Source organism: Sciurus carolinensis, chromosome 2 (assembly GCF_902686445.1).
Source record: "Sciurus carolinensis chromosome 2, mSciCar1.2, whole genome shotgun sequence".
NCBI lineage: Eukaryota > Metazoa > Chordata > Mammalia > Rodentia > Sciuridae > Sciurus > Sciurus carolinensis.
Window position 1 is genome coordinate 113,735,873 of NC_062214.1, and position 26,939 is coordinate 113,762,811.

At 41.8% G+C, this 26,939-nt stretch overlaps 1 protein-coding gene across 2 annotated transcripts in view; it reads left to right on the forward strand.

The window, feature by feature from the left end:
- Rasgrp1 (RAS guanyl releasing protein 1) overlaps positions 1-26,939 on the forward strand; it is a 72,436-nt gene that overhangs the window by 35,304 nt on the left and 10,193 nt on the right. For both annotated transcript variants that reach the window (XM_047538741.1, XM_047538740.1), the window contains exons 3-15: positions 1,126-1,231; positions 7,218-7,280; positions 8,179-8,310; positions 10,610-10,763; positions 13,888-14,061; positions 15,013-15,129; positions 17,834-18,109; positions 19,241-19,321; positions 20,863-20,967; positions 21,821-21,930; positions 22,656-22,800; positions 23,544-23,580; positions 24,357-24,509. In XM_047538741.1, coding sequence (XP_047394697.1) covers positions 1,126-1,231; positions 7,218-7,280; positions 8,179-8,310; positions 10,610-10,763; positions 13,888-14,061; positions 15,013-15,129; positions 17,834-18,109; positions 19,241-19,321; positions 20,863-20,967; positions 21,821-21,930; positions 22,656-22,800; positions 23,544-23,580; positions 24,357-24,509 — 1,653 coding nt within the window. The remainder of the gene's footprint in view (positions 1-1,125; positions 1,232-7,217; positions 7,281-8,178; positions 8,311-10,609; positions 10,764-13,887; positions 14,062-15,012; positions 15,130-17,833; positions 18,110-19,240; positions 19,322-20,862; positions 20,968-21,820; positions 21,931-22,655; positions 22,801-23,543; positions 23,581-24,356; positions 24,510-26,939) is intronic.

Here is a 26,939-nt window from a genome sequence, read left to right on the forward strand (position 1 = left end):
TTCCCTGAACCATTCAAATTCCCAGCTAGGAACAGAATTCACTTAGTTTCTATAAATGAAGATACAGTAACAAATGTTGCATCAGAGAATGCCAACAGTTAAGTCATTATTACCATTAGGACCAAGGATCAAAGGAAATTAACAGTGTGATATCCTAGCCACAGGTGTAGCCACGAAGGAAGGGTCATATGATTATTCGTCTAATCACATGTAGCTACTACCAGGGAAGTGCTGCCAAAGCAGAAATGGAATGAGACAGACATATTTTGACTTCTCTCCCATCTTTTGCTGCTGTTTCACAATGGCTAAACCCAGCTGGTCAGGGAGCCCCAGTGATGTGATTCATGGTGAAGGCCAGAGAGTAGATATGGCAATAAGTAACCAGCTCTGGACCTGACACTTCGTGCCACAAATGTTGAAAAGGTTTTGAAAACCACTCCAAGGGGAATCTTTATGTTCATTGCTGGTATATAGAATGCATCTTATCTGTTACCAGGTGGGATTTGGAAAACCCAGCTAACCACGCTCTTCAACACAAATCATCACGAATACCTGTAATTCAATGACAATTTCAAATGTCATGTTTGCTTCTAATCTGACTCCTTTATTTCAATCCAGAGGCACATTAACCATGAAACTAGAAGAACTTTCATTTTAGGGCCCCTCACTTGCATGACTCACTCCTAAGGCTGTGGGAGGACCCTATTCATGTGGTCATAGCTTTTTGTAAAATTTTTGAAAGTAAGATATTTTAATTGCAATCAATTTATATTGTAACTTTTCTCATTATGACCCTAGAGAGGTCTTTCCTGCATTATGTGAACTTTAGGCCCACAAAACCTGGATCTGCCTCTGCTTTCAACAGAGACTCAGGTGTTTTAATGTAGATTTTATCCTTTTCTTCAAGATTTTGTCACTTTTTGGGCAAGGGGACTAGTGATCATCAAAATAGACACTTGGGATTGGAGAGAGTAGAGTAGGAAAGAGAAAAGCCAGGAAGGAGCGATGAGCCTGGGGCATGCTCTGGCCAGCTTCCAGAGCAGTGGAAGAAGAGGGTGTCAGGTGTCCACCAGGTGCCTGATTTCTTTCTGGACCTGACTCAGATGCTGTTCTTTATATTTTCAGATGCAGATGGGAACCTGTGTCGAAGTAACCAGCTGTTGCAAGTCATGCTGACCATGCACCGAATCATCATCTCCTCTGCAGAACTGCTGCAAAAAGTTATGACCCTATATCCTTTAGCATAGTGACTAGAATGCCAAAATGGGATCCATTTCAAAAATAGCTAGAGATTTAAAGCATGCCTTTGTTTGGGTTGGATTGGAATAACCTGAGTGGGAAACGTTCATTTCCTTTCATATGGAGTGTGTGCATATTCATTCATATATTCATTTGTGTATCATGTCCATTCACGCATTGGGTGGGACACAGGTACTGATGCTGATTGCTCTGGGGGTGGTCAAAGGTACAAACATGGTCACCTTCAGTATCTCTTGCAAGCAAAAACTACTTTTCCTGTAGAATAGTCAAAATTCATATTTATCTTGTACTAACTGACAAGGACAACAGCATGATTCAAATGATGCATTCGTTTCTGGCTTCCCTGCCCAGTTCTCAGCCCTCCCAGGCTCTGAAGAAAGCTTCCCAAGACCAGAGCATCTGGAGAAGCTGCTGGTGCCTTCTCACTTCTGCCAGAGACATTGACTGTGCGCCAAGCAAGCTGGGCTGAATGTTGGCCTTACTGTGGCATGTGAATCAAGAAGGGCAGGGAAAGCGCCCACCTCCTCCTTCTCACAGACGACGCTGGGGGGTGTAGCCCCCAGGAAAAATAGGCTGTAGAGGAGGTGAGACCGTTTAGCGCCTGAAGCCCAGGTCCCTGGGACTGAGTCATGACTTGTGGCTTGTAATCCTTCATCACTCAAACTCCCCATTTCACATTGCCACACACATAAAAAATCCTAAAACTTAAAAATTGCTGTGTGCTGGGGCACATGCCTATAATCCCAGTGACTCAGGAGGCTGAGGCAGGTGGATCACTGCCTGGGCAACTTAGTGAGACCCTGTTTCAAAAATAAAAATTGAAAGGGCTGGGGATGTAGCTTGGTGGTAGAGCGCTTGCTTAGCATGTACGAGGCCCTGGGTTCAATCCCAAGCACTACCACCAAAAAAAAAAAAAAAAAAAAAAATCAGATTGAATCCTTCCTCTAACCTGCTCAGAAATCTTCATCTCCTGTCTCAAAGGCATTGTTTCCAAGAGTGTGCCAAGGGTGTAGTGTTAGGAGAGGTCCCCGGAATGAGAGGTGCAGGTAATAAGTGGGAGCCTCCTCTGCAAAAATTTTAAAACCACAGTAACACCGATTCAGTCTGTCTGCTTTTCATTGACTCCATGCACCAGTGATTATAAACAATGTCAGTGATTATGTACTCCTCCTTAAAAATTTGTTTGAGGGCCTCTGAACTGAACCCAGGGTGCCCACCTTTGGAATGCACTGGGTGCTGCCCCTGACTTGGCCCCCTCTGCCCTGCCATCACCCCACCACTTATTCCCTCTCCCTCCTGTGCTTCCAAACTCTGCCTCTTCAGGGGCACTTGCCCATTAGCTGAGCCACACATTCAGGTGTCCTCAAGCTAAGAAATAAACTCTTAACCTTGCCGCCCCTTCATTCTATTGTTAGAATTAGAAATTTGATGCAAAAATGTCTTAAAGTAGTCTGCACTATCTCCAATCTGTCTACTCCTACTCACTCCATAAGTCAACCATGGTTCCTACCCCAGTACTCACACTTTCCGCTGATGTCACCTGTGACCTCCCAATTGCTAAGCCCAGGGGCCTTTTCCCCATCCTTATTTACACTGACCTTCCAGAAGTAGTAGGCCTCACCAGTGCTTGCCACCCACCCACCCTCTCTTCAGCTCTCCCCCAGGGCTCCTGAACAGGACCTTCCAGCGTTCCTGTCTTCAGACTGTCCTTTCTTCAGCATCTCAACTGGCCTCTTCTCTGAGCACCACTTTAATCCCAGGATAGCATCCCGCTTTTCTGCTTACTCAACTACCTTTCTATGGGCAGTTTCTCCCCATGTCCACCGTGCTGATTCTGTGCTGATGGCGACTTCTTCAAGTCTATGTTTCCATAACTGAAGCCATGTTTTGAAGGACTGGACTTGTTTGTCCTGCCAACTCTTAAATTTTTTAAAATATTTTTTTAGTTTTATATGGACACAACATCTTTATTTATTTTTATGTGGTGCTGAGGATGGAACCCAGTGCCTCACATATGCTAAGTAAGTGCTCTACCACTGAGCCACAACTCCAGTCCCAACACTTCAATCTTAACATATTCAAACACCTTGGTATGTTCATTCACTCACCATCCCCACCCCAGCTGCTTACAGACTTATTACATCCCACACTCGCACCCGTATTTTCATTTTCAATTTTGGGTGATGGTGTCAATACCCATCCTATTGCCAAAACCAGGAACATCAGGAGCAGCCCTGCCTCCTCCCCGCTTTTCACCTCCTACAGAATCTGCCATCCCCAGACCCAGAAATGACCTGTATGGCTTCAGAAATGACCTGTATGGCTTCAGAAATGACCTGTATGGCTTCAGAAATGACCTGTATCTGCTCTCGTCCATTCATTTCTATACCACCATCTTAATCCAGGTCCCCATTGTCACTTTCCCAGACCTGTGCCCCTACTGGTCTTCTTATCTACATGGTTTCCCCTTCTGGTTATTATCCACCCCTAAAAACTAATTAGGCAGACTGTTGCTTTGGAGCCTCTGCCAACTACTAGGGTTGGTGTGGGACTCCTCAGCTTGCCTGCAGGAGGCCCTCCACAGTGTGAGCCTGCCCCTCTCCCTGCTGCATCCTGCCTCTGACATCATTCACCCTCCCTGTTGCATCCTGCAGCTCTCCCAGGAGCATTGGACTCCTCAATGCTCCAGATTTAAGGGGCCTCTGAGATGCCCAGGCCTGGAAGCCCTTTTTTCCCTCTGCCTAACAAAATGTTTTCCTCTCAAGACCCTCTCTACAGAGCCTTTCCTTGACTTTTCCAGTCCTCCTCTCCTTTTAAAAATACTTGTGGTGCTTTAAGATAGTCTTCTTGATTGAAAACCTATTTAACTGATTTGACTTTAGTTTTGTATTGCTTAAGTCAAAGTATGTCTCCGATGTAATCTGCCTTGAAAAGCTTTTCATCTGTGACTGAGGAAAGTGTGAAGTGATTTTATTCTGTGAACTAACTAAAGTTATCTACCTGAACTTCCATCTCTAAGCTTTGCAGTGTAATACTCATCCTCTGGTCTTTGCTAATGACTGTAACCAAGTGTAGCTGCTGAGACTTGAATGTTATAATATAAAATGTTGTAAAGGTACTGCAAAATTAATTAAGTTACAAATTACTTTAAGAGAAATATGTTTTTAAAGTACATGCAATGTCTTGTAACTTACCTATTTGCATATCATCTCTTACACTAGACTGTCCCCCAAGGGCAGTGACCAAGGCTTGCTTACCTTTGTTTCTCTGAGCCTAGTAGCAATCTCATAATAGGGTGCCATCAGTGTTACACCGTATGGATACAAAGCATTGGGATATCTTTTCTCTGCTTACCAGAACTTTTCAGATATCTGGGCTTTGACTAGCTTAAAAAAGTAAGCTAGAGTGGTAATTCTAAGATGGGAGTATGAAAGAAGACTCTGTAATGGAAAGCCAGGTTAAACACGGAAGGCAAAATGATTTTTTCCTTCAAGCTTGGTTTCCCTGTTCTTTTATCTGGAAGTAATAGAATTTTTAGCTAAATAAACTCAGATGGCTTCCTATTTTTCATTGTTGAGAGAGAGAGAGAGAGAGAGAGAGAGAGAGAGAGAGAGAGAGAGAGAGAGAGAGAGAGAGAGAGAGTTTAAAGTATGCATTGAATAGTTCAGGTGCCTGAAAAGTAAGGTTACCACATGCTGGTGCTGGTGCTGGTGCTTCCTGGCACAGTAAGAGCTGTGAAAAGAAGAGTCGGGTGGAATCTGAGATTTCTAGCAAACCCTAAAGTTCATGCCAGAGCAGCTGAGCCTCAGCCACTTGTTAAGTCTGTTTTATCCCCTAGAGTTGGAAAGAGGGAGCCCTTCCTGGCCTGTGGGGCTTCCTCTGTCATGACTTAGGGGCTCTGAAGACCTCAGTTGGCTTCCAGCCTTCCAGACAGCATTCAAAGTGGCCACAGCTGCACTCTAGGTAGACAGACTGGATGTGTACAATACACAGCGGGCAGACTACACACGCTGTCAGTAGACATGAAGGGGAGGATGAAGAGCAACTGGGGAGGAAGGCAAATGCCACCAGGTTGACTTCAAATATCCACTTTGTTATATTGAAAGAGAAGTATGTCTTTTGTCCCTTTCCCTTTAATAAAGAAGGGAAAAAATCCAACTAGCAGAATAATACAAATACAGACTCTAAGAGGTGTTTCTCTAAAATGTACTTTCCACTTGAATATCTGCATTAAAGCAATTGATGCATTTTTTTTATTGATTTGACATAAAGAAATATAAAACCATTTCATTCTCAATTCGCCTTTTATGCCTTCAAGAAGGCAGGCACTAGAACCTGTTATTCCATGAAGTTTGTTAGTTGTTTGTGCTTTTTTGTTTAAATTACCTTTGTTGATGTGGGGGGGTTTCGTGTGTGTTTTTGTTTTGTTTTCTAATGCTTTAATCTCAAGGACAGATTTTAATAGGCAGTAAGTCTATTAAAATTTAATTTTTTCAATTAAGAGTCATTTTATTAAAATTATACATTTCATAACCATAGTTCTTTAGGTTTTCAAGTTAAGTTTGCAGATCTTACTTTTGTATAAGTCTAGCACGTGTTGGCGAGCAATTGAAAATGTTTGGTTAATTTGAATAATGTTAATTGAATACTTTAAATGGTTTTAAGTGACAGTTACTCATTTTACATTTTATATTATATTTAAATGCTTCAGAATTCTAAATAATTATTCCCTGAATTCTAAATAATTATTTATAACTCTAATAAATTAAAGTTAGTAAAGCTAGTATTATCTCGAAGTTTCAAAGCTGTGCATGAAATTAGTAAAGTTTCAGTTTAAAGCCACAAGCGTAAAGCACTCTAACATTCCTAAGTGAAGTTTCAAGGCTATCATTCTAATATGCTCGAAAACATTAAAAGCATATAAAGTCTCAAAATGCACAGGTGCCTTCCTAATAAACATCAGCACTGTGGTTTTGACTATCCTAGGCTTTTCTGTATTTAACTCTAAATTTCCCAAGGATTAAATACACAGACCACAGACGGAAATCCACTGCGCTGATACCCCAGTGGATTGCAATCTTTCCTGGGCTGCTCACTACACTCCTCTCTTGGGCTCAGCTGGAAGCCACTCAACATTAGATTGCAGTGATTATGTGTTTGCTTTTCTGGTCCTGGGGATTGAACCCAGGGGCACTTTACCACCAAGCTATATCCCTAGTCCTTTTTATTTTTTGAGTCAGAGCCTCAAAGTTGCTAAGTATGATCTCAACCTTGCCATCCTCCTGCCTCAATTTCCAGAGTCCCTGGGATTACAAGCATGCACCACCATGCCCAGCCTTTGAAGTACATAGCCCACATGATCTAATTCCTCTGTCCATTTATGGTGGGAAGATGACAGGACCCCTCCCCATCCCACCTCCAGGCTCCTCACTGGATTGAAGTTTCCATTTCTTTGACTCTTAAACGAATGCACTTTCCATGTATCTCTGCAGACACACAGACTTGATGAGATTTTTCTGTCCTTTCATATTTTGGAATCTTCAGAATAACGGCACTCTTTAAGGTGGTCTCCAGTGGTATATTGGATTGCGCCCACAGCCTTGTCTGATCAGAGGTCACAGTTTACTGGCTCAGTCTACTGGCATCCTCTAGGTGTATTTATTATAGTGTTCACAGTGTTGTTCTTAATTATCAGGACAGTATATTTGAACATATATCTCTTCCATTCCTAATTCACTATACATTTTTTTTTTTTTTTACTGCATGAATCCATTACTGGAATCATTTTAAAAGATAAAAGGCTCTGTTCAGCTTGTTGAAGCAGTCGGACTCCTCTCAGGCACAGGGAAGAGGTCATGTACCCCTTATTTCAGGGGGTTGTTTTAGCAAACATTTCCAAAGACCTGTGTTGTTTGGTTTCTGTGACAGGCTTCCATTTTCCTTAACCACAGCCCTACCTATAAGGAGGCCTTGGCAAAGAATTCACCAGGGCTTTGCCTGAAGATCTGCTATTTTGTAAGGTAAAATTTCTGTGGTGACTCTGGAGTAGGGGAGGTGAAATGAAAGGTTGCAGCCAGAGCCTGTAGTTCTTCCTGGTCCTCCCTGCCTTTTCCCTCCCCACCATCCATAGCACCCCTTGGACAAACCAAAAAGATCAATGCTTAATACTAGAACTGACTCTAGAGTGAGTGAATTTCTCCTGGTATAACGAGCTTAAATTTTATGTCAATTTTTTTTTCAATTTTATAGTATTTTGGTATCAAATGGCATAAGGAAGAGACACAGGATCTAGTTTGTTTTTATTTCTACTTCTAAAAAGTAATATAGCTCACTGTATGACATTTTGAAAATTTAGAAAATAATATAATAGTCATCACATCCAACTACCTATTCTGGTATATTTCCTATTTTTTTCTACACAGATTTTTTTCTAATGTGGCTTGAGATCAAAAAAATATATAAAGTTTTATATTCTATAGTTTTCACTTAGTTTTCTATTATACCTTCTCTAGTCATTAAAGACTTTTTATAAACATTATGTTGTATGACCATATAATATTCTAACATGTTATAAAATATCTTTTACAGATACATTGTCACATTTTTGGACATTTGGTTTATCTACAGGTCTTCTCTTTGTAATTAAATGATACACATAATGGTGCGTGATTGTGTCCTGGCTCCCTTGATTATGATATGCCTGTCCCGTCAGACCATTTTGTGTATGGAGACACCAAAGGCTGTTGCTGGATGGTTTAGGTCCCTCCCTGTCCCCTGCCAGCTACTTCACTGTAGGACAGATCAGTCTCTTGTCTTTTTCTGAATCCTCTTTATAGCCAAAAATTCATTTGGGAGCCCAGGCAATTGTGAGTCCTTGACTTCAGTGTTGGATTGTGGTTTTTAACTCCCCACTTACAGGTACTGGATAACAGAATTCTGGATCATGTTTAAAATGGATGCCAGCTTGACAAACACCATGGAGGAGTTTCAGGAACTGGTGAAAGCCAATGGTGAGGAGATACACTGCCGCCTAATTGACACAACTCAAATGTGAGTGTCAAGCTTTTAAAATCACCTCCCTCCCATGACCAGGCTGCTTTGCTAGGCTTCTGTCCCTGTGGTGATAGCTGCTCCCCTTCCCTGCTGAGCTGCCCTCAAAGGGGTGGGTCACATTGCCCCACCAAAGTGAACTCTGGCACAATGAAATATTACTCAGCTGTAAAAAATGAAATTATGGCATTTGCTGGTAAAAGTATGGAACTGGATACTATCATGCTAAGTGAAATAAACCAGCCTCAGGAAAACAAATGCCAAATATTCTCTCTGAAATGCAGATGCTAACACACCAAAAAGGGGAGAGGTGATTAGGAAGAATAGAAGTACTTTGGATTAGACAAAAGGGAATGAAGGGAAGGGAGGGGGAATGGGGATAGGAAATACAGTAGAATGAATCAAACATATAACTTTTCTATGTTCATATATGAATACACAACCAGTATAACTCCAAATTATGTTCAACCACAAGAATGGGAAGTTATACTCCATGTTTGTATAATATGTCAAAATACATTCTATTGTCACATATTACTAAAAAGAACAGATAAAAATTTTAAAAAAAAAACAAAGTGAACACTGGACATTTAATAGGAAAACAGAGAAAACCTATGATTAAGCTATAGGTAACTAACATCCAAGAGTGGGACAAAAATAGGTCCCAGTCAAGAAGAAATCAGGTAGCAAGACCTCCCCTAAAACGTATCCACCTCATGAGAAACTGGAAGTACAACATTGGATTCATGCAGGATTAGCAGTCAATGCAGGAACTTATAAATGGGGAAAGAACTGCTTAGAAACATAGTCAACAGAGGGTTTATAACATCTACGGATGTCTGTGAAAGTCATTTAAATTTCCAGAACTGGGAAGGGATCTCAGGAATATTTTGATTTTTTCTTAGATTGACTGACTCAGGAAAATGAATGTCCTTTCTAGTTTGAGGGAGGGGTGCACACACATTGTATGCTAAAATTTTCACAGCATGGTCGTGTTATTTTGCAATAGCACAAAGTCCTAAGATATAGAATTCTAGCAATGAAAAAACATTCTAGTTATCAACTCATCTAAAGTCCTGGTTTTCTGACTGGGAAACTGACCAGTCTGGGGTCGCACAGCTAGGTAAGCTTGTGGCAGAACCAAAGCTGGACTGGGAGGCCTGTTCCCAATACACGATGTCAAGGTCACATAGAAGTGACTCCAAAATCACGTCCCAGAGCCCCCAGATAAGTCTGTTCATCAGTTTGGATTCTGTGTACCTCTTTGCTTAGGAACTATACAACTTGAAGGATAAAGTAAAAATTTGTTTTCTATTTTAAAGATGAAGAATTTAGAAACAGAACAATCCTTAAACCTAGGTATCTCCTGTCCTAATATTTCCTAGCTAACTTTCCTGTACTAGTATTTTCCACAGAATTATAATCTACGGGATATTATCTGACCAGATACACTTCAGAAGTAAGCAGTTAAATTTTCCTTTTACAATGCATTTGGGAGTTTATAATATACACATTGACCAAGATGGCTACAGAATCTGCTGCATTTCCTAAACTCATTTGATCACAGAACTCTTGTATCAGAGGCGAGGTTCCTAGGAATACCAATTTGGGAAACACAGATCTGTAGCTTATTGCCTTTCAAAACTGGGCTGCTTCCCTCTGCTTCCTTATTGTTGGAAATTGAAACTCCATAAGAGACACATAGGTGCTTATGAGGCACTAGAGGAGTGGGAGCACTCTAGGATCAGCTAGATTTCCTTGGTCATTTCAGTGGTTGGGGACAGTTGAGGAAAATGACTCAAAGCTGCCCAGGGTGATCACTTGTTCCTTCACATGATTCCTTCCAGCGCAATGTCTTCTCTGTGGTTCTCTGAGCTCTTCTGGCCTGAGAACTGTCCCACTGCCTTCAGATTCCCACCCCCCTGTCACTCTCCTGAGAATACAGGAACACAGGCATTGGGAGAGCAGACATACCAGGGGCTGCACAAGAGAACCAGGACCAAAGGCAAGGAAACTGTGACCAGTGCCTGAAACTCTTCTTCCACTGCCTCAAGGTCCACTCGTTTATCCTCTTCTCCCAGATGTAGTCAAAAGGCTACCTGAAAACCAGCAAGGCTTCCTGGTTGCTGCCACAGAAAAAAACTGATCTGGGGAAATTCTGTTAATACATTGTTTTAGCCAAGCAAAACGTTGGTGCTTTGCATATTCTTATAGAAGACACTAATGGATTTACTTGCAAAAAGTAATTGCAATTTATTCTTCTTCCTTGTCTTGTCCCTCTCACATTTACCTACAAAAGCAATGCCCGTGACTGGTCCAGGAAACTTACCCAAAGGATAAAATCAAATACCAGCAAGAAACGGAAAGTCTCCCTGCTCTTTGACCATCTGGAACCAGAAGAACTATCGGAGCACCTCACCTACCTTGAGTTCAAGTCCTTTCGAAGGATATCAGTATGTACCCAAGGGGCAGGGGAAAAGCTACTCTGGGAAGTTTCTGAAAATAAGCAGAGAAATTCAACAAACAGCCTGTCTACCTAACCCTAGGGGCCCCATCAGTGCTGATAGGCTTTCCCAGTAGACCATCATACAATCTGGGAAATCAGTACCATCTGAGTTCCTCTGGTTTACTTCTGCTGTGCTGCCATCTCACATGTTCCACACACACTTACTCCACCCCAACACTCAAGTAATGCACCGTGGGCACACGGGAACCTTGCACGCGTACATGTGTGAGAATATTCACACACCCGTCTGCCTCCTGATGACCATTAGGCTTCCAGAACTCATTTAAAATTTTCCTTAAAAAAAAGGGGATATGTTCCCCTAAGAGTTTGAATTCATTCTAGGGTTGGCTTTGAATGATTCTGGGAAATTGTAAAATGGAAAAGATACTGCTAGTCTAACCCAGAACATCCCTAAACCCCTGAAGTGGTGCTGAGGTGGCCCAGCAGTCACCGTACTTCTAGAGATAAACTGTGCTGACCTATCATTGCTATCGGGGCAACTAGGCAGAGCCAGAAGGAATGGTGCTCGACAGAGATGACAGGAGAGAGATTTCGATTTATTGCCAGGCACAGGGAGAGCACACACACATCCTGTCCTTGCTGTAATCCTCCTGCATCATACCAGAGCATTTGGGTTCATACTAGAGAAATTGTCAACGTGTTAGGTGCCAACAGACCCTCACTGGCCCATACGCCTTCCCAGAAAAGACAGCATTACTCCTCTCAGGCTCCACTCCTACTGTACAGTCTTCAGCTTTTCTCTAAAACTAGGGATATTAAGTTGCCCAGGGTATTCCCTTGAGTGATCTGTGCTCCCCAGGTGAGAGATGAGGCCCAGAGACCTGACTTGAGCAAGGCCAGCACAGCTTACCAGAGTCAAGGGTCAGGGCTGGGACCACATCTCACAGTCAGTGAATTAATTGAGGCAGTTGCATCTGGAAAGAGACATGCAAACCAGGTTACAAAGGTCATTTCATACTTTCCCCTCATGTTGACAACACTCCTGTTTTCACACAGCTGTGTGGCCAGCCGTCCAGGAACCCCCCAACTTCCACTTGGAATTAAGTCTCCAAGCATTAACCTGTGCTCGGAGTCCCAGTCCCCTCACCTGTACCCTCAGACACTGAGCCCTGTTGAAAAATGTCACTTGGGGAGTTTCCATTTAGCAATGCCTCCCCTGTCAGGGAGCTGGACACCAGTACCAGCTGAGAGCCACTGAAAAGGGTCATTTATCACACTGGAAATCTGAGCTCTGTGAGGGGGAACTGGCAAGGCTGTTTAGTTGGGCCTGCAGGACATCTGTTTGATGCTAGCACTCAGATCATTGCAGGCAGAAGTGAAAAAAATCAGTTTAGAACAAGCAATCCTAGCCCATCTCCCTGGGGGGTGTACAAGTGTTCTAGTTCCAAATGAAAACAAAAGTTAATCTTCATTTCTTTTGAGTGGTTTGCTTTATAGAAGTCTATTTCAGGAATTTTTTTTTTTTGTTTTCCCTACATGGTCCTAAAGAGTTTTCCCAATTTTCTTTCCAACATGAGATTAAAGGGAAATTTATCTCTGCTGTGAACTTCATTTGTTGCAACCCTTTAGCAGGGATGAGACTACGGGGCTAGCCCTTAACAACAGCAGCCACAACCAGGGGATGCAGTGGTGTATCTGCAGTGGGAGGGTGTTCATTGGAATGAATCATGGCAACTTTCAACTTTGTCTCAGACAAGTTTGTTTTCTAACCCAGTCTCTTGCACAAGTTCGCAAGCACGTTACTGCTGAGCCACATCCCCAGCCTAAGACTTTTTGTTTCTGTATCTCCCTTATCTCTCCTTAAAGGAGTGGTTTTGGTCCAACTCAGATTTTTCTACCCATCAACTGTTAATCTACAGATTTTTTATTTAGGTTATGTGTTCTTCTCATCGGTGTTATTTACTACTCTTTAGGGAAGACTAAGGTGCACTGCAGTAACAACCCCCAACGCACGCACACACACACACACACACACACACACACACATGCAATCTCAAAGTTCATTTTTCATTCTCACTAACATGGGTCATGTCTAACACGGGTCATCAAAAGCTGATCAGTGACTCAGGGCCCAGATGATAGCAGCTTCATCTTCTTAGGAATTGCCACCATTTCTGTATCAAAGGAATGGCAATTGGTAAATCTTTCATTGGCTCTTAAATCTTTCTCTCAAATCATGTGGTTATGCCACATAGCTACACCTGCTTTCACTGGCAAGAGTTCAGACTGGGTGCAGCACCAGAGACTCCCATGGGAGTATTAGAGGAGAACAGACCCTTCCTTCCTCTTGGCTACAGTGTGTAAGCAGAAGAATTCTTGTGACAAGGACATAATGGCTACAGGCATCACATACCAGATCTTCCAGGACATTTCTAATTTCACATATGCTGTTTTGTTGTCAACCACAGACAATGCCATTATCTGGTTTGGGGAACTGTGGTCACTGAATGTGTAGCTAACCATGTTTCATGTACCCCTCTCATTTGGCCTCTGTTCAAGTTAGCAGAAGGAAATCCAAACAGACTTGTTTTAGCATGAGGTAATAATTATCCCATTAGCATCACCTTGCATGTATGTAGCACTTTGAAAAGTTAGAAGTGCTTTTCATATATTACCTTGTTTGATCAAGATAATTGCATGTCCTAAATAGAGCAGATTGTATTTTCACATTTTTAATAAAAGAAAATAGCTAGGAAAGATTTGTTTTTGTGAAGGGAATTATCTTTTTCAAATTTAGCAGCAGAGCCAGAACTAATGGTGAGATAGTTCTACACTGTTTTTAGAATTTAGAGGGGACACAAACTAGCCACTCAAAAACAACAGTTGAATTAGGGTGTGTAGCTATCCACTGATGCCCAATGAATTTTGACAGAGGGGCCATGATGTGATTTCCCTTCGTAATTCCTGTTGACCCCATGGCAAAGATGTAAGAGGAGATGATACAAGTTTGTCCCGTATCAGATCCCAGTCACCACTGAGCAGAGCTAACTTGTCCCTCAGATTTCCCAGAATACCAACTCACAGTCCTGATGGTTGTTTTTTCCCCCCAGTTCTCTGATTATCAAAATTACCTTGTAAATAGCTGTGTGAAGGAGAACCCCACCATGGAGCGATCCATTGCCCTATGCAATGGCATCTCCCAGTGGGTACAGCTGATGGTTCTTAGCCGCCCCACCCCGCAGCTTCGAGCAGAAGTCTTCATCAAGTTCATTCATGTTGCTCAGGTGAGTGGGTTAAGATTTTTGCCTGAACTCTGAGGTAAATCATTCATCCCCTTTCCTTCTAGCTTACTCTGTCAATCTGAGCTGTTCTTCCTTCCTGAACCAGACAGGGTCTTATGTGCTTCAACTGTCCCCTGATCTAGATGTGATTTTTCTATTTTATTACCCAAGGACAATGTGGAGGGTCATAAAGGCCATCTCAGGATCAGGACTCACATTTAGATCTTTGAACATTTTTCAGAAGATGCTTACCTTATTTTCCCAAATCTGGCCCACATGGTGAAAGTCAGGGCAGTTCTAAGTTTTGCTGGAGCCCGACCAGCCTGGGTTTCCTTAGGTCTTTGAGCTCATGCTAGATTTAATATCTGAGGGGCAGAGATTCTACCTTCTGTATCCCAGTTACTATCCCTTCTTCTGCCTTCAGACATTAAATATTACATAAGGACAAACTCTTTATGCTCAAGAATAAAATAATCTGATAAATCTTGGATAAAGGAATAAAACATTATACTTTATGATACATTTTTCCAACTCTGGATGGTCCACACTACTGTTTCTCAAAGTTTGGTACATGGATCACCTATTCATTAAAGGTAGAAATCTTTGATATTCATTAAAGGTAGAAATCTCTAAGCCCAATCCCAGATCCAGGGAATCAGAATGTCTGGGTTGAATCTAACAGTTCTTGTGCTCAACAAATGCTCAGGATGATTTTTGGACACCACTGATTTAGATGGTGAAGACCATCTACAGCAAAGGGAAGGAGATGTGTGACACCTTGCTAATTTAGGATCTGTTCGTCTGGAATTCAACTGAAAGGGAGAGATGAAGAGAAAAGTGCAACTCCTGATTACTAGTCTTTGATCAGTATAAGGAAGGCTCATGGCAGAGACAAGAATCAGCCTCTCATTTCCCCTAATAACTGACATTGTTATCTTGTCTTATGGGTCACAGAAACTCCACCAGCTACAGAACTTCAATACATTGATGGCTGTAATAGGGGGGCTATGTCACAGCTCAATCTCCAGGCTCAAGGAGACAAGTTCGCATGTCCCACATGAAATCAATAAGGTCAGTGCTACTGTCTTCTCTGGGGCCCTTAGGAGCATTCCCAACACCAAAACCATTTTCTCCTTGAGGTCGGATCAGCCATTTCCAAACCACACCATTCCTCATCAACCAGGGAAAGGACCAGGGAGGCAAACCCTAAGGAAATCCATAGAACGGGAAAGTTATAGATTTGAGAATATTTATGATTCTGTCTGGCCTTAAGACAGCATCACTGCACACCTTCCTGCTGGGTCAGTTGAAATGATGAGTCTCTTTCCCATGTTCACAGGCAACAGAATATTCTGTCACCATCTTTATCACTTTATCATTTGACCCAGCTCCTTGCTCCAAAATGTTTTCCTAAAAGGAGTAGAAGTTCAGTTGACCAAAGTTCAGTTTGCATGCCAAGTGTAGTTATATAGTGACATGTTAAAACCCTAGCTATCCAGAATACTTGGAGAATAATATTTGAATTTTCCCAGAGTTGGAAATGAGCTCTTCAGATTATTTTGTAACAGATAATGTTTTATTGAGAACTATTTTTCCTGAAGTGTCCTCTGCATTGTTATACATTATTTAGATGTTACAGAACATATTTTAATTTTTTATGACAGAGGGATATTTCTATAAATATCAACTGCCATGGTATGCTGAGGATATATGCAGCTATCTATGGCATGGGTTAGCCACTGGCTGCTGGTTGAGCATTTTCATCTTATGTAAGAGGACCTTACTATCCTCAAACCCCAAAAACCCAAGCAGCATGGAGGGCAACTCTCTTTTTAGGGAGAGATACCTGAACCTCATTGCTCCTATTAATTTATCCCAGGTGTTCACCCTGCTTTTGGGGAATCTCTTATTAATTGTCCCTGCTGTCATAATGCTGGGCTACACACCCCCCGACAATAATTGGGTCAAAAAGGGAATTTTTAGTCACTTTTCCAGTCCCTAAGAGTTCTGCTAAGACCAAATGGAACACTGGAAAAAGACTGACCATAAGTCAAAGGCAATAGAGTAAATAGTCACAGAGAATTTTATATCCTATTTTAGTGAGTTTTTTATCACTATGAACAAAATAACCAGACAAGAACAAATTAGAGAAGGAAAAGTTTATTTGGGACTCATGGTTTCAGAGGACTCAGTCCACAGATGGCTGATTCCATTGCTCTGGGCCTAAGGTGAAGCAGAACATATCAGAAGGGCCAAGTGGAGGAAAGCTGTTCAGCTAAAGGAAGGATCAGGAAGCAGGGGGTTAGGGGGAAGGAGGGAGAAAGAGTCACAGGAAAGGTGCATTCTTCCAGGGAATATTCCTAGGGACTCATCTCTTTTAGCCATGCACTACCTGCCTACAGTTACCATCCAGTCCATTCAAACTAGGATGGACCAATTAGGTTATAGGTCTCATAGTTCAATCTTTTTACCTCTGCACTACCACGGGAGCTTTGAGGGGACAAACCATATCCAAACCATAACATGTCCCATGCCATTTAGTCTATAAGATACAGCTTGCTCTACTTTAGCTTGATTTCACCTATGGCAGTGCTTCCTGTCTATAACTGCTTGACCCTCAGGGTGATCTGCAGAGTAAGTTAGTAAATCCAGGTTTGAAGCAAGTGTCCCCCAAGTAGCTGACTTCACCTTAGAGGAATGGAAATCTGTCACTTTCACCATCAGTCTTTTGTCCTGTGAGCTTACCATACTTTACACTCACCTGCAGTGTTTGCTGAAGGTGAGAGGAGGAGTCTGTCTTGCTTTATCGAGGGGGACTGACTCCAAACCTCTGAATTCTTCACTGTGGAGAAGTGGTATAGACCACAGTTTTATTAGATTTCATCACAGTGTCTAACATGGTTATTCTGTGTGATAACATGATGTGCAGACATTTTCCTCTTTATATCTTTACTTCAAGAAAGCTGGTCATCCCACTTGGTGAGTGGGGCTCTGTGACCTGCTGGCTGACTTGAACTAGGCATATGTGAAAAGAACACCAGACCTGGCTGCTCCCCCTCTCTCTGCTATCAAGCAGTGGTGCCCTCTTCCAGGACTGAGGCAGGGTATGGACTCTAAGAGCTCCTGGTAGGGTGAGGGCCCTCTGCTTCAACCTCCCCCTTGTCCTTTGCTGGGAATTGGTCCAGTCAACCTTTTGAGTTTGGACTGCGCTCTGTGAATGCAATATCACCTTATTCCTCTACACAGGCCCATTTCGAGACTCTTGAGTTAAAGGCCTACAGAGAGCTTCATAAGGAAAGTAACATGCCAGAGGCCACTGAAGCCCCAGTTACAACACATGCTTCTCCCTTCCCAGCCACAGAGGCAGCACTTTCTGACATCACATTTCAAATGTTAAGAACTGCAGTATCCTTAAACACTAGGGAAGGGAACTGCATGGTTCAGGGCCAGAGGGACACTTATTATTTATTGTATACTCCTGTACCTCTTCGATTTTTGTGTCAGGTGTTTATATTATTAATTTTTGAAAAGAAATAATTTAAATACAAAAATAATAAAACCCCACTTAAATTCTTTATGTAGTAAAATCAAAAGTGTATAATGTATTGTGACCCTTGACATAGCCAGTTTTAGTTTGGAAGTCATAATCTCTACCTTTTAGATGAATTGTGGACAGAATGAAATCATGACAGGAGATGAGATTAGGCAAGGTGGCAATTACAGACAACATACCTTGTTCAGCGGGTACTTGTGACTGGTCTGTTCTACTTTATAGGTTCTGGGTGAGATGACTGAGCTGCTGTCCTCCTGCAGAAATTACGACAACTACAGGCGAGCCTATGGGGAGTGTACCCACTTCAAGATCCCCATACTGGGGGTGCACCTCAAGGATCTCATTTCCCTGTATGAAGCCATGCCCGACTATCTGGAGGACGGGAAGGTGAATGTCCACAAGCTGCTGGCTCTGTACAATCACATCAATGAACTGGTCCAGCTGCAGGAAGTAGCCCCACCACTGGAAGCCAACAAAGACTTGGTGCACCTGCTGACGGTGAGGTTTACACTTGAGAACAATTTTTTATGTGCCAAGCATCATTCGGTACACCTCACTAAATATAAGCAGTTAGTTCTCATAAAAACTCTATGAAATAGAACTATTATTTCCACTTTATGGATGGGATACTGGGGCACAGAGATAACCTGCCAAGAGATCACACATTATTAAGTATCAAAGCCTTGAAGCAGACCCAGGTGGGGAAGACTCCTGGAGGCTTTCTCTTGAGCAGTGTGCCTCTTGGACTGCTGAGTGTTTCCTTATTCCCACACAAGCAGCCCTAATCTCTCTAGGAGCAATGCAGAGTAAATCAGGATACAGGGTTGGTAACAAGAACAAACCATTTGCTCTGTAAAAAAGGGGAGACAGTGAGGAGGACAGGCAGGTTTGTTCTTTGGGTCCTGCCACCACTGGCTTAGAATCCTGCCTCTGGAGATGTCCAAGCCAAAGGGTAGGTAGACTCTTGTCAGTGGTGGGGAAACCAGGATTTGCACTTTGGGTGTGGGGTGACAACAGCCTTCCAGACTTGGAATTCTGTGGTTCATTGTTTGGGTGACTGTGGGCCTGTACTGCAAAGGGGTTAGTTTCTGAGATACCTTCTAACTTCTCAGTTCTAAAATTATACAAGTTGCAACCCAATTCTTTTTGTGGAGTGGAATAATGACCATAGCCTCTTTCTACCCTGCAAGAGCATTTTTATAGCACCCCAGGCTGAATCTTGGTGTTCTAGCCCTTTCTCTTTAGCTGGTGACCTTGACTGATCTCTGCCTTGGACAAAATGAACTCTATATAGAGGCTTAGATGTTAAATCAAATTTAACTATGAAATCATAGTTAAAAAGAGGGCATCTTGGGACTTTTCCAAAATTTAAAAACATTTTAACAAAAAGAACTAATGTCATGAGTGACTAATTAGAACAAACTAAAAAATTAATTTATAAAAAGAACTAATGTTTGCCCTATTGTAGTAGCAAGTGTTACACTGGCAAAATTTTGTGAATTTTTAAAACAAATTGTTAAATGCCAAGAAGATTAAACAGATGGAGAAAAGTATCCAGGAAAGGAACATGAGTCCTGGGGTAAGTAGACAGCATCCTAGCAATTAACCCTGTTCTTCTTTGATCCACAGTTATCTCTGGATCTCTACTACACTGAAGATGAAATTTATGAGCTTTCCTATGCACGGGAGCCAAGGAACCACAGAGCCCCAGTGAGTTTCTCACGTTAAGACTGGTGTGTGGTGGTACTTCACCAGTTGCTCCTCAAGTTAATTCATCTTAAGGAAGAGTTTTAGCTCTGTTTAATAAATGTATTTTTTCTATGTGCCCATCCTTTGTGCTAGGAACAGAGAACACTTCTCAACATGAGTGACACACAATCCCTGTTCATATAGAGCTTGTGATCTAGTTGAAGGCATGATTGTGAATAGTAGATAACTATATACCATGAGAGGGTCATGAGTGGTGGAATCACTCAGTGGTTTACAAATTAGAGAAGGGAGTTAGTACTGTGAACCAGAGTGACATCATTTTTCTGTGAAAAGTGTCCCCACATAAGTTGTTTTACTATGATTTGTTGATTTTGAGGAAGATATGCATACTAATCAGAAGCTAAACTTCTGGTGTCTGGCATGGTAGATAGAAAAGGCCCATTATCCTGTGATGTCAGACTCACACCTCACAGAAAGAGTGGTCTGCTTGATCTTCTGGCCTCTTAATGACCAGCAGTCCTTAAACTAGCACCTAGTCCTGGCACTGCACACAGTAGGAACCTCACAGGCTATCTGGCCCTGTCTGTCCTACAGGCATGTGAAATCATTTCAATCTCCTTGGAAGCTTCCCAACACCAAAACCAGTGGTACTCAAGGGAAGAGTTGTCTACACATAAGAAATCCAGCTGATCTGTTTAGAGGGTTGGATTTCATTGCCTCTATAAAGATCAAGTTCTAGCTTCCTAGTATAGTCACTGGAATAGTATAGTATAGAAAGTATAGTATAGTATAGAAAGATAGTCACTGGAAATATTACACTTGAGAACAATTTTTTATGTGCCAAGCACCATTCGGTTTACCTCACTAAATATAAGCAGTTAGTTCTCATAAAAACTCTATGAAATAGAACTATTATTTCCACTTTATGGATGGGATACTGTATAATATGGTATAGTATAGAAAGATAGTCACTGGAAATATTTGGTAGGTTCCATTTTCAGGGTATTAGAGACACTTCAGTGAAAAGGTGAATTTCTCTTTTTTAGAGATTTTAACTTGGGCTAAGTTTCAAATATTTAGGAATGGATTCTATCTCAGCTTATCCATGCTTCAGTTTTTAAAATTTTTTTCTTATGTGTCTTGCTGCCTTTTAACAAGTTTTTTTTTTTTTTTCTCATTCACCTCTTTACTAAATAGTGACTAGAGAACAGAGCAAATTTAAATGACCAACTTTACTCTTTGCTGATAGCTTGGACAATAGGTTTGATGGAGAAGGAATTGAAACTCGGGCACACTGAGGATTTTAAATTATCTGTAGCTGGACATATATGAAGAGCACTTTAGAAATTGTACAGCACAACACCGTGTTCATCAAGATTATTTGTAGAGATTTCAGTTACATGTGTGCTCTCTGCTCTCTGCCACTGTGCACAGCTGGGGCTTATCTATAGATGTAACTGTCAGGTAGTGGGAAAGGAAGGGGCTCTAAGTTGTAATACGACATTATGGTCATGGGGATTTCTCTGAATATTTCATTTTAGCCACTAACACCTTCAAAGCCACCAGTAGTAGTGGACTGGGCCTCCGGAGTATCTCCCAAACCAGACCCAAAGACCATTAGCAAACACGTCCAGAGGATGGTGGATGTAAGTACCTCTGTTTCAACAGACAGAAGCAAGGCACTGGCTTAGTTTTGTGTGGGGGCAAGGACAAGAGGAGCACAGTGATAGAAACACAGAGGTGAGGAAGTTGAAACTCATTCCTATGGGAGCACAAGGACCCATTTATACCATGGCTGAGGAATGGTTCAAAAGGTATAATTTGCCAGCACTTTGGTCTCATATGTGGCAGGTTTGATTCTCCTTAAAGGTCTAGCAGGAAAGCATGTCTGAAAATTGCTGGTTGACAGGGAGGCAAAGAGGTATTGGGAAAGGTCTGAGTATAGTAAGGGTAACAAGAATCTAAAACTGAATATTGTGGCCCTACTTGGTTCAAGTCCCCATGCTAACTGTCGAGGAGAGTGTCCACACTTGCATACTTCTGTCTTTACTACTGTGGACCATGCTTGTGTAACAACAGAAGCCAAAGAGCACAACAATGAGGAACAGAGGATTAAACTGGGGAGAAAGCACTTCCAACTCTGTTCATAGGAGCTTCTCAGAAAAGGTGCAATCTGAGCTGAGTGATGGCAGAAGGGCAGGGTGGAGGGAGAACATCTGTCCCTTCATGCAGTGGACTAGCAGCACTTGATAACCAAGTGATGGCTTAGGTGGGTTGCTAATGGTCAAGAGCACCTGACCCCCCTCACATTGCTGGTATAGCAAGAGCCTGGGATGCAACCTGCACCATCTTTGTCACAGGTCAAGGTGCATATTTCCTTGATCCTCTCATTCAGGCTTTGAGAGGCTTGTCTCCAACTGCCCCAGCCCCTTTGTCACTTGGCTAAAGGGAGGTGATAGGTTTCTCTCCAGTTATCACCACAGGCACTCCTTTTTTCAGTCTGTCTTCAAGAACTATGATCATGACCAGGATGGATACATTTCTCAGGAAGAGTTTGAAAAGATTGCTGCCAGTTTTCCATTTTCCTTCTGTGTGATGGACAAAGACAGGTGAGGATTTGTGTATAGGAATATGTGGTTATGAGTGGGCTGGTGAGAACAGGTTTACAGGTGTTTTGCTAGAAGAAGCTGTAAGTTGGATGCGTTACTGCTGTGATTATGTAGTGAACATCAGAGCTGAGAGCCATCAACTGAAGGTCTCTCTGCCTTCAGTTTGGACAACAGACCAGGAAATATGCATGCTTTTAAAAACATCTCAAAATCAAAGATTCCATAAATCTGCCATCTTAGGAACAGCCAACTACAAATGAGAAAAAGTTGTCTTCCTTCTTGTTTCACCTTACAAATTACAGGGAAAAACTAATATTTACTCATACTTTGTGTATTTACTTTTCTCAGTTATTATCTCATAGTTCTTTATGAGAAACCAAACGTATGTCTGTGGGTTCTAGTTATATAATGTCTAAAATCAGAAACTATAGCGTACATAATTTTTCCTCTCTAGAAACAAATTTTTCATCATTTATTTTTCAAGTCTTATAGATGGTAGTAAAGTTAGTTAACCTAGTCTGGCCAAAGAACGGCTCTGGGACTGAGTAATCTGCTTCACCTACTTATTACATGCTGTCCTCATCACTACCCTTAGGATGAGGAGTGCTTGTGGGAGCAATCATCAGGTAGTACACACTGTATTGCCACTGAGGATAAAAGGTGAGTATCTAAGGCTAGAAGCCACCTGTGCCCCCACTGACTGCTTGCCTGTCATGTGCTGGCAGGGAAGGCCTCATCAGCAGGGACGAGATCACAGCCTACTTTATGAGGGCCAGCTCCATCTACTCTAAGCTGGGCCTGGGCTTTCCTCACAACTTCCAAGAGACTACCTATCTGAAGCCCACTTTCTGCGACAACTGTGCTGGATTTGTAAGTTATCGTTAGACTACATCAGGGTTGAATTTGGGGAAGCATACCAGACATTTAAGTAAGATAAGCATGGGCTTCACAATCCTTATAAACTTATACCAGCTTAGTGCCCAACATAGAGAAGAACCTAGTCCTCAAGTGTATGGGTTTTATTTGTGCTCATCTTCTCTCTTTTTCTGACTTTTTTAATCCCTGATGAATGAGGTCTGGGATAAATGGTACAATAGGGTTGGACTTTGGATATACATTTTGAAGTATTACATTTATGAGCTGTTTCAAATGCTAAAAAAAGAAATGAGAGAGAAAAAAAAAAAAAGAAATGAGATACCCTCCTTTCTCTGTCAAAAACAAATAAACAAAACCTGCCTTTAAGAGATCACCTGAGCTCTGCCCCTCCTCTGTCCCACCCTGACCAGTAGTGTCCTCTAAACCAGGTTCCTGACCCAAGACCATATCCTTATCTGTCAGTATGGAGTCCAGAGCAGCCTCTTGGTCCTGATTCATTCACTTCAGGCCTATAGAAGATCTGGATCAGAAAAACATTTTTCAGTTTCTGGAAACATTTGAACTCTGGTCAACAAATGCTTTTTCCTGCTTTCAGTTTAAGGTCTGAGGAACAAGACAAGAGATAAAATAGGTGTCCTATTTAAGCTAGAGAGTAGAATGAAGGAAAATGAATGAATGTTACCTGTAGCCTCACACCAGATAGATGAATGACATGTGTCTTCTCATTTGTCTCCTAGCTCTGGGGAGTGATCAAACAAGGGTATCGATGTAAAGGTAAGACTCAGCTTTGCTGCCTACGTTTGTTCTCCCTAGTTTGAGGGGCTCTCCTCTATAGCAGTCACTTGTGCATTAAGTCCATAACTTCTTGGTAGAGTCAGAGCCTTATCTTCAAACTGGCTTGCCAAAAGCACTCTGAGAGGGACTGCCACCACACGGAAGAGAGGAATGCCTGGGTGACCTGTGGCACAGTTTCCCTTTACAAGATCCTCTCTGCCTTGACTGCCCTGAAAAAAGGGATGGCTGATAGGAAGCTGTTCTCATACTCTCATGAAAGGGTGGAGACCCAAAAAAGGACAGTTCCTTCTGGAATAGAATATCATGCTTAATAAAGACCCTTGTCAGCTTTCCTTTTATCAGCAGATACCTCAAAACCTAAATGTCCTTCTTTGTGATTAGGACAATTCAGGAGTGAGAGAAGGTCTTACTTTTTCTTTTACTGCAAGAAAGGAAAATTAAAACCTAGCAGCTGGGAGTTTCCAGGGGGTCTCCCTAGAGTAGGCAGAATGTGCAGGATGACCTGGACACCATCTCTTCCCTCCAAGGTAACAAGATTCTGCTTTTGATTTTGAGATTCACAGATAAGGGATATGATCAGCTTGTGAGGTCCAGGGTTTACCAAGAGAGAAGAATGTTGGGTTCATTAGGAATGTTAGGTATCCTAGCTCCAGAAGATAGGATAGACATGTTAGAAAAGAGACCATTTGATGACTTTGGTTGTGAGACCCTGGAGGAAAGAGAAAGTCTTCCTGACTAGGGTGTCTTGTCCACAGACTGTGGGATGAATTGCCACAAACAATGCAAAGACCTGGTGGTATTTGAATGCAAGAAGCGAGCCAAGAACCCAGCACCTCCCACTGAGAACAGTACCTCCATTGGGCCAACACCCAACCTCTGTTCGCTGGGAGCCAAAGATCTGCTCCATGGTAAGCAGTCACTGGGAATGTTCATCTTGGAAAATATAGAGGGAAGGGTAAAGTTTGGAGGCAGGAAAGAATACCTCATGATTGTATGTCCAAGTTTCAGTTAACTTTTACCTCTACTGCTAGGCCAGGACTGATCCCTGCCACACTTTTGAGTTTCAGCTCCCTGCCTATGTCTCAGACCTAAGGGTACTAGAATAACAAAGGGCAAGACAGGCATAGCAATCAGTTGTCAGAATTTACTGAGCACCTAAGTGCAAATGCACTTAGATTTCTGGCTAAGATAGTGTTTGGAGTTAACAATTGTCTTACTGCATCCCCAAACCTAAAAATAATAGGGTGAATGTGCATGTATATATAACATGATCTATAAACAGCATATTAATTTAAAAGGTATATCTGCATTCAAGATCAATGAGGAAGTGAGTCACTTCTTCTACTGCTCAGAAATGTACTAAAAACACTACAAGAAGTAGAAGCTGAAGCTATAGGTATTCTTGGTTCAATTTTCAGAAGCAGGCAAATGCAGCTGAGAATTTTATTTCTGCAGAGTAATAGAGACCACCTTTGTACAAAAGGTGAAAAGAACAAGACTTATTGCTTAAAACTGAGATAGGAGACAGAATAAAAATTGCAACTGTTACTTAGGGCTATCCTTAGCCATGGGAAAGGTCATCCACTATGAGTGGCTACCTTTGATACTCCCAATTTTCTTCCAGGAACCCCAAGCCTAGACTGGTCCTTGCCTGGGGACCCAAAGATGACAAATGGAAATAACTGTTAAAATTCTAGAAATAGAATAGGAAGCACAAAAAGGAAGAGAAGGAGCAAAACTCCCACAAGACAAGTTGACAAGTTTGCAGATTAAAATTCCACATCATGCAAGAAAAATTCTAGGACTAAACCAAAATTTCCAACAACTGAGAGATAAATTTGCTTGTGTCAAAATATAAGAGAATAAGGAAATGATTTTAAACTGTCCCTGAGACTTCCCAGATCTGAACTGCAAAGCAGCAGAAGTGTCTGCCTCTGTCTACTTAGCAAAGATAATATACAAATAAGGAGCAGAAACAATGCAGGAGGGTATATGCCAAGAGTCAAATAGACTACAGTGACACAAATGACAAGAGTACAGAAAAGAGACTATTATCCTCCATTCAAACTGCTTCCACCTCTTTATTATTAATAATTAGGCTCTGGGATGGCACACCTGTCATCAAATCAAAACTGCCAATGACTTCTCGTTAGCCCATCACCTCACTGTAAATTTTTCTAAGGATGAATTCTCACTTGTTGAAACTTACAGCCCTATTGGTTTTTTAACACTGCAGTGTCTTAGAACTCCTTCTGTAATTTTAGTTTCTGTTGCTTTTTTCTTATTTGCCTTCTTTTATTCCAAGCTTCTTGTATGTTTAGGAATTTGAACAAAATAGATGTTATATTCATAATTAAGGAAATGTGATTGGTACAAATAGTACAACTGGGTTAAAGAAAAGTAAAAAATAGGGGAATTCAAGACAACTGAATAGAGGTACCTGACACTCACCTGCTCCTTCCATAAAGAACCAAAGTAACAGGTGTATAGCTGCATTTTGAGTTCAGTGAGTGCTGGAGCAGACTGGAAACACTACAAACCCTTCCCATTACTGGCCACCCCTGCACCTTATTTGACCACACACTGCTGGCAGGACTGAGTGTAAATACCATGGATGGGTTGCTGTGATTTTTGTCCCCATCTCTCCTGGTGAAGCATCTAGGTCTATAACCACTGTCTGATCAAGAGGTCAAGTGCTTCAGGCCCCTTGCCATAACTGGTGCAACCAATACTAGAGAGGCTCTTACAAGTAATAAAGCCAATTATCACCAATGCCTGAGCAAACCTCTATCATATGACAGGGGCCACCACTCTATTGTGGTAGTAGCTATAAAGTGTGCAACCCACACACTATGCTGTCTGTATCACACCTGATTTCAACCACTAATGCATCATTCTTACATAAGCTATAGAGACAGTGGGTCTCTCTGACTCGAACACAGTATGTACTGTACCTACATTCACTAATCACAGCCAAAGAAACTTCAGGGAGACTACACCATGGTGCCCAGCTAGAAATAAAGTCAAAACTGCATAACAAACCAATACCCTTACATCTTCAGGAGAAAGCTGCTTATAAGAAGGCCATCCCATAAAAGTGGTAGAGATATCAGATCCACCAGATGAACAAATTTCAACATAGGAACACAAGAAATATGAAAGAACAAGGTACTATGACACCCCCCGAAAGATCACATTTTTTTAGTAACAGATTCCAAAGAAATCAAAATGGATTAAATGCCTGAAAAGTCAAAAGAATGATTTTTAAAAAGCTCAGCGAGGTCCAAGAAAATACAGATGTATAGCTAAAGTAGGAAGACACTGTAGGATATGAATAA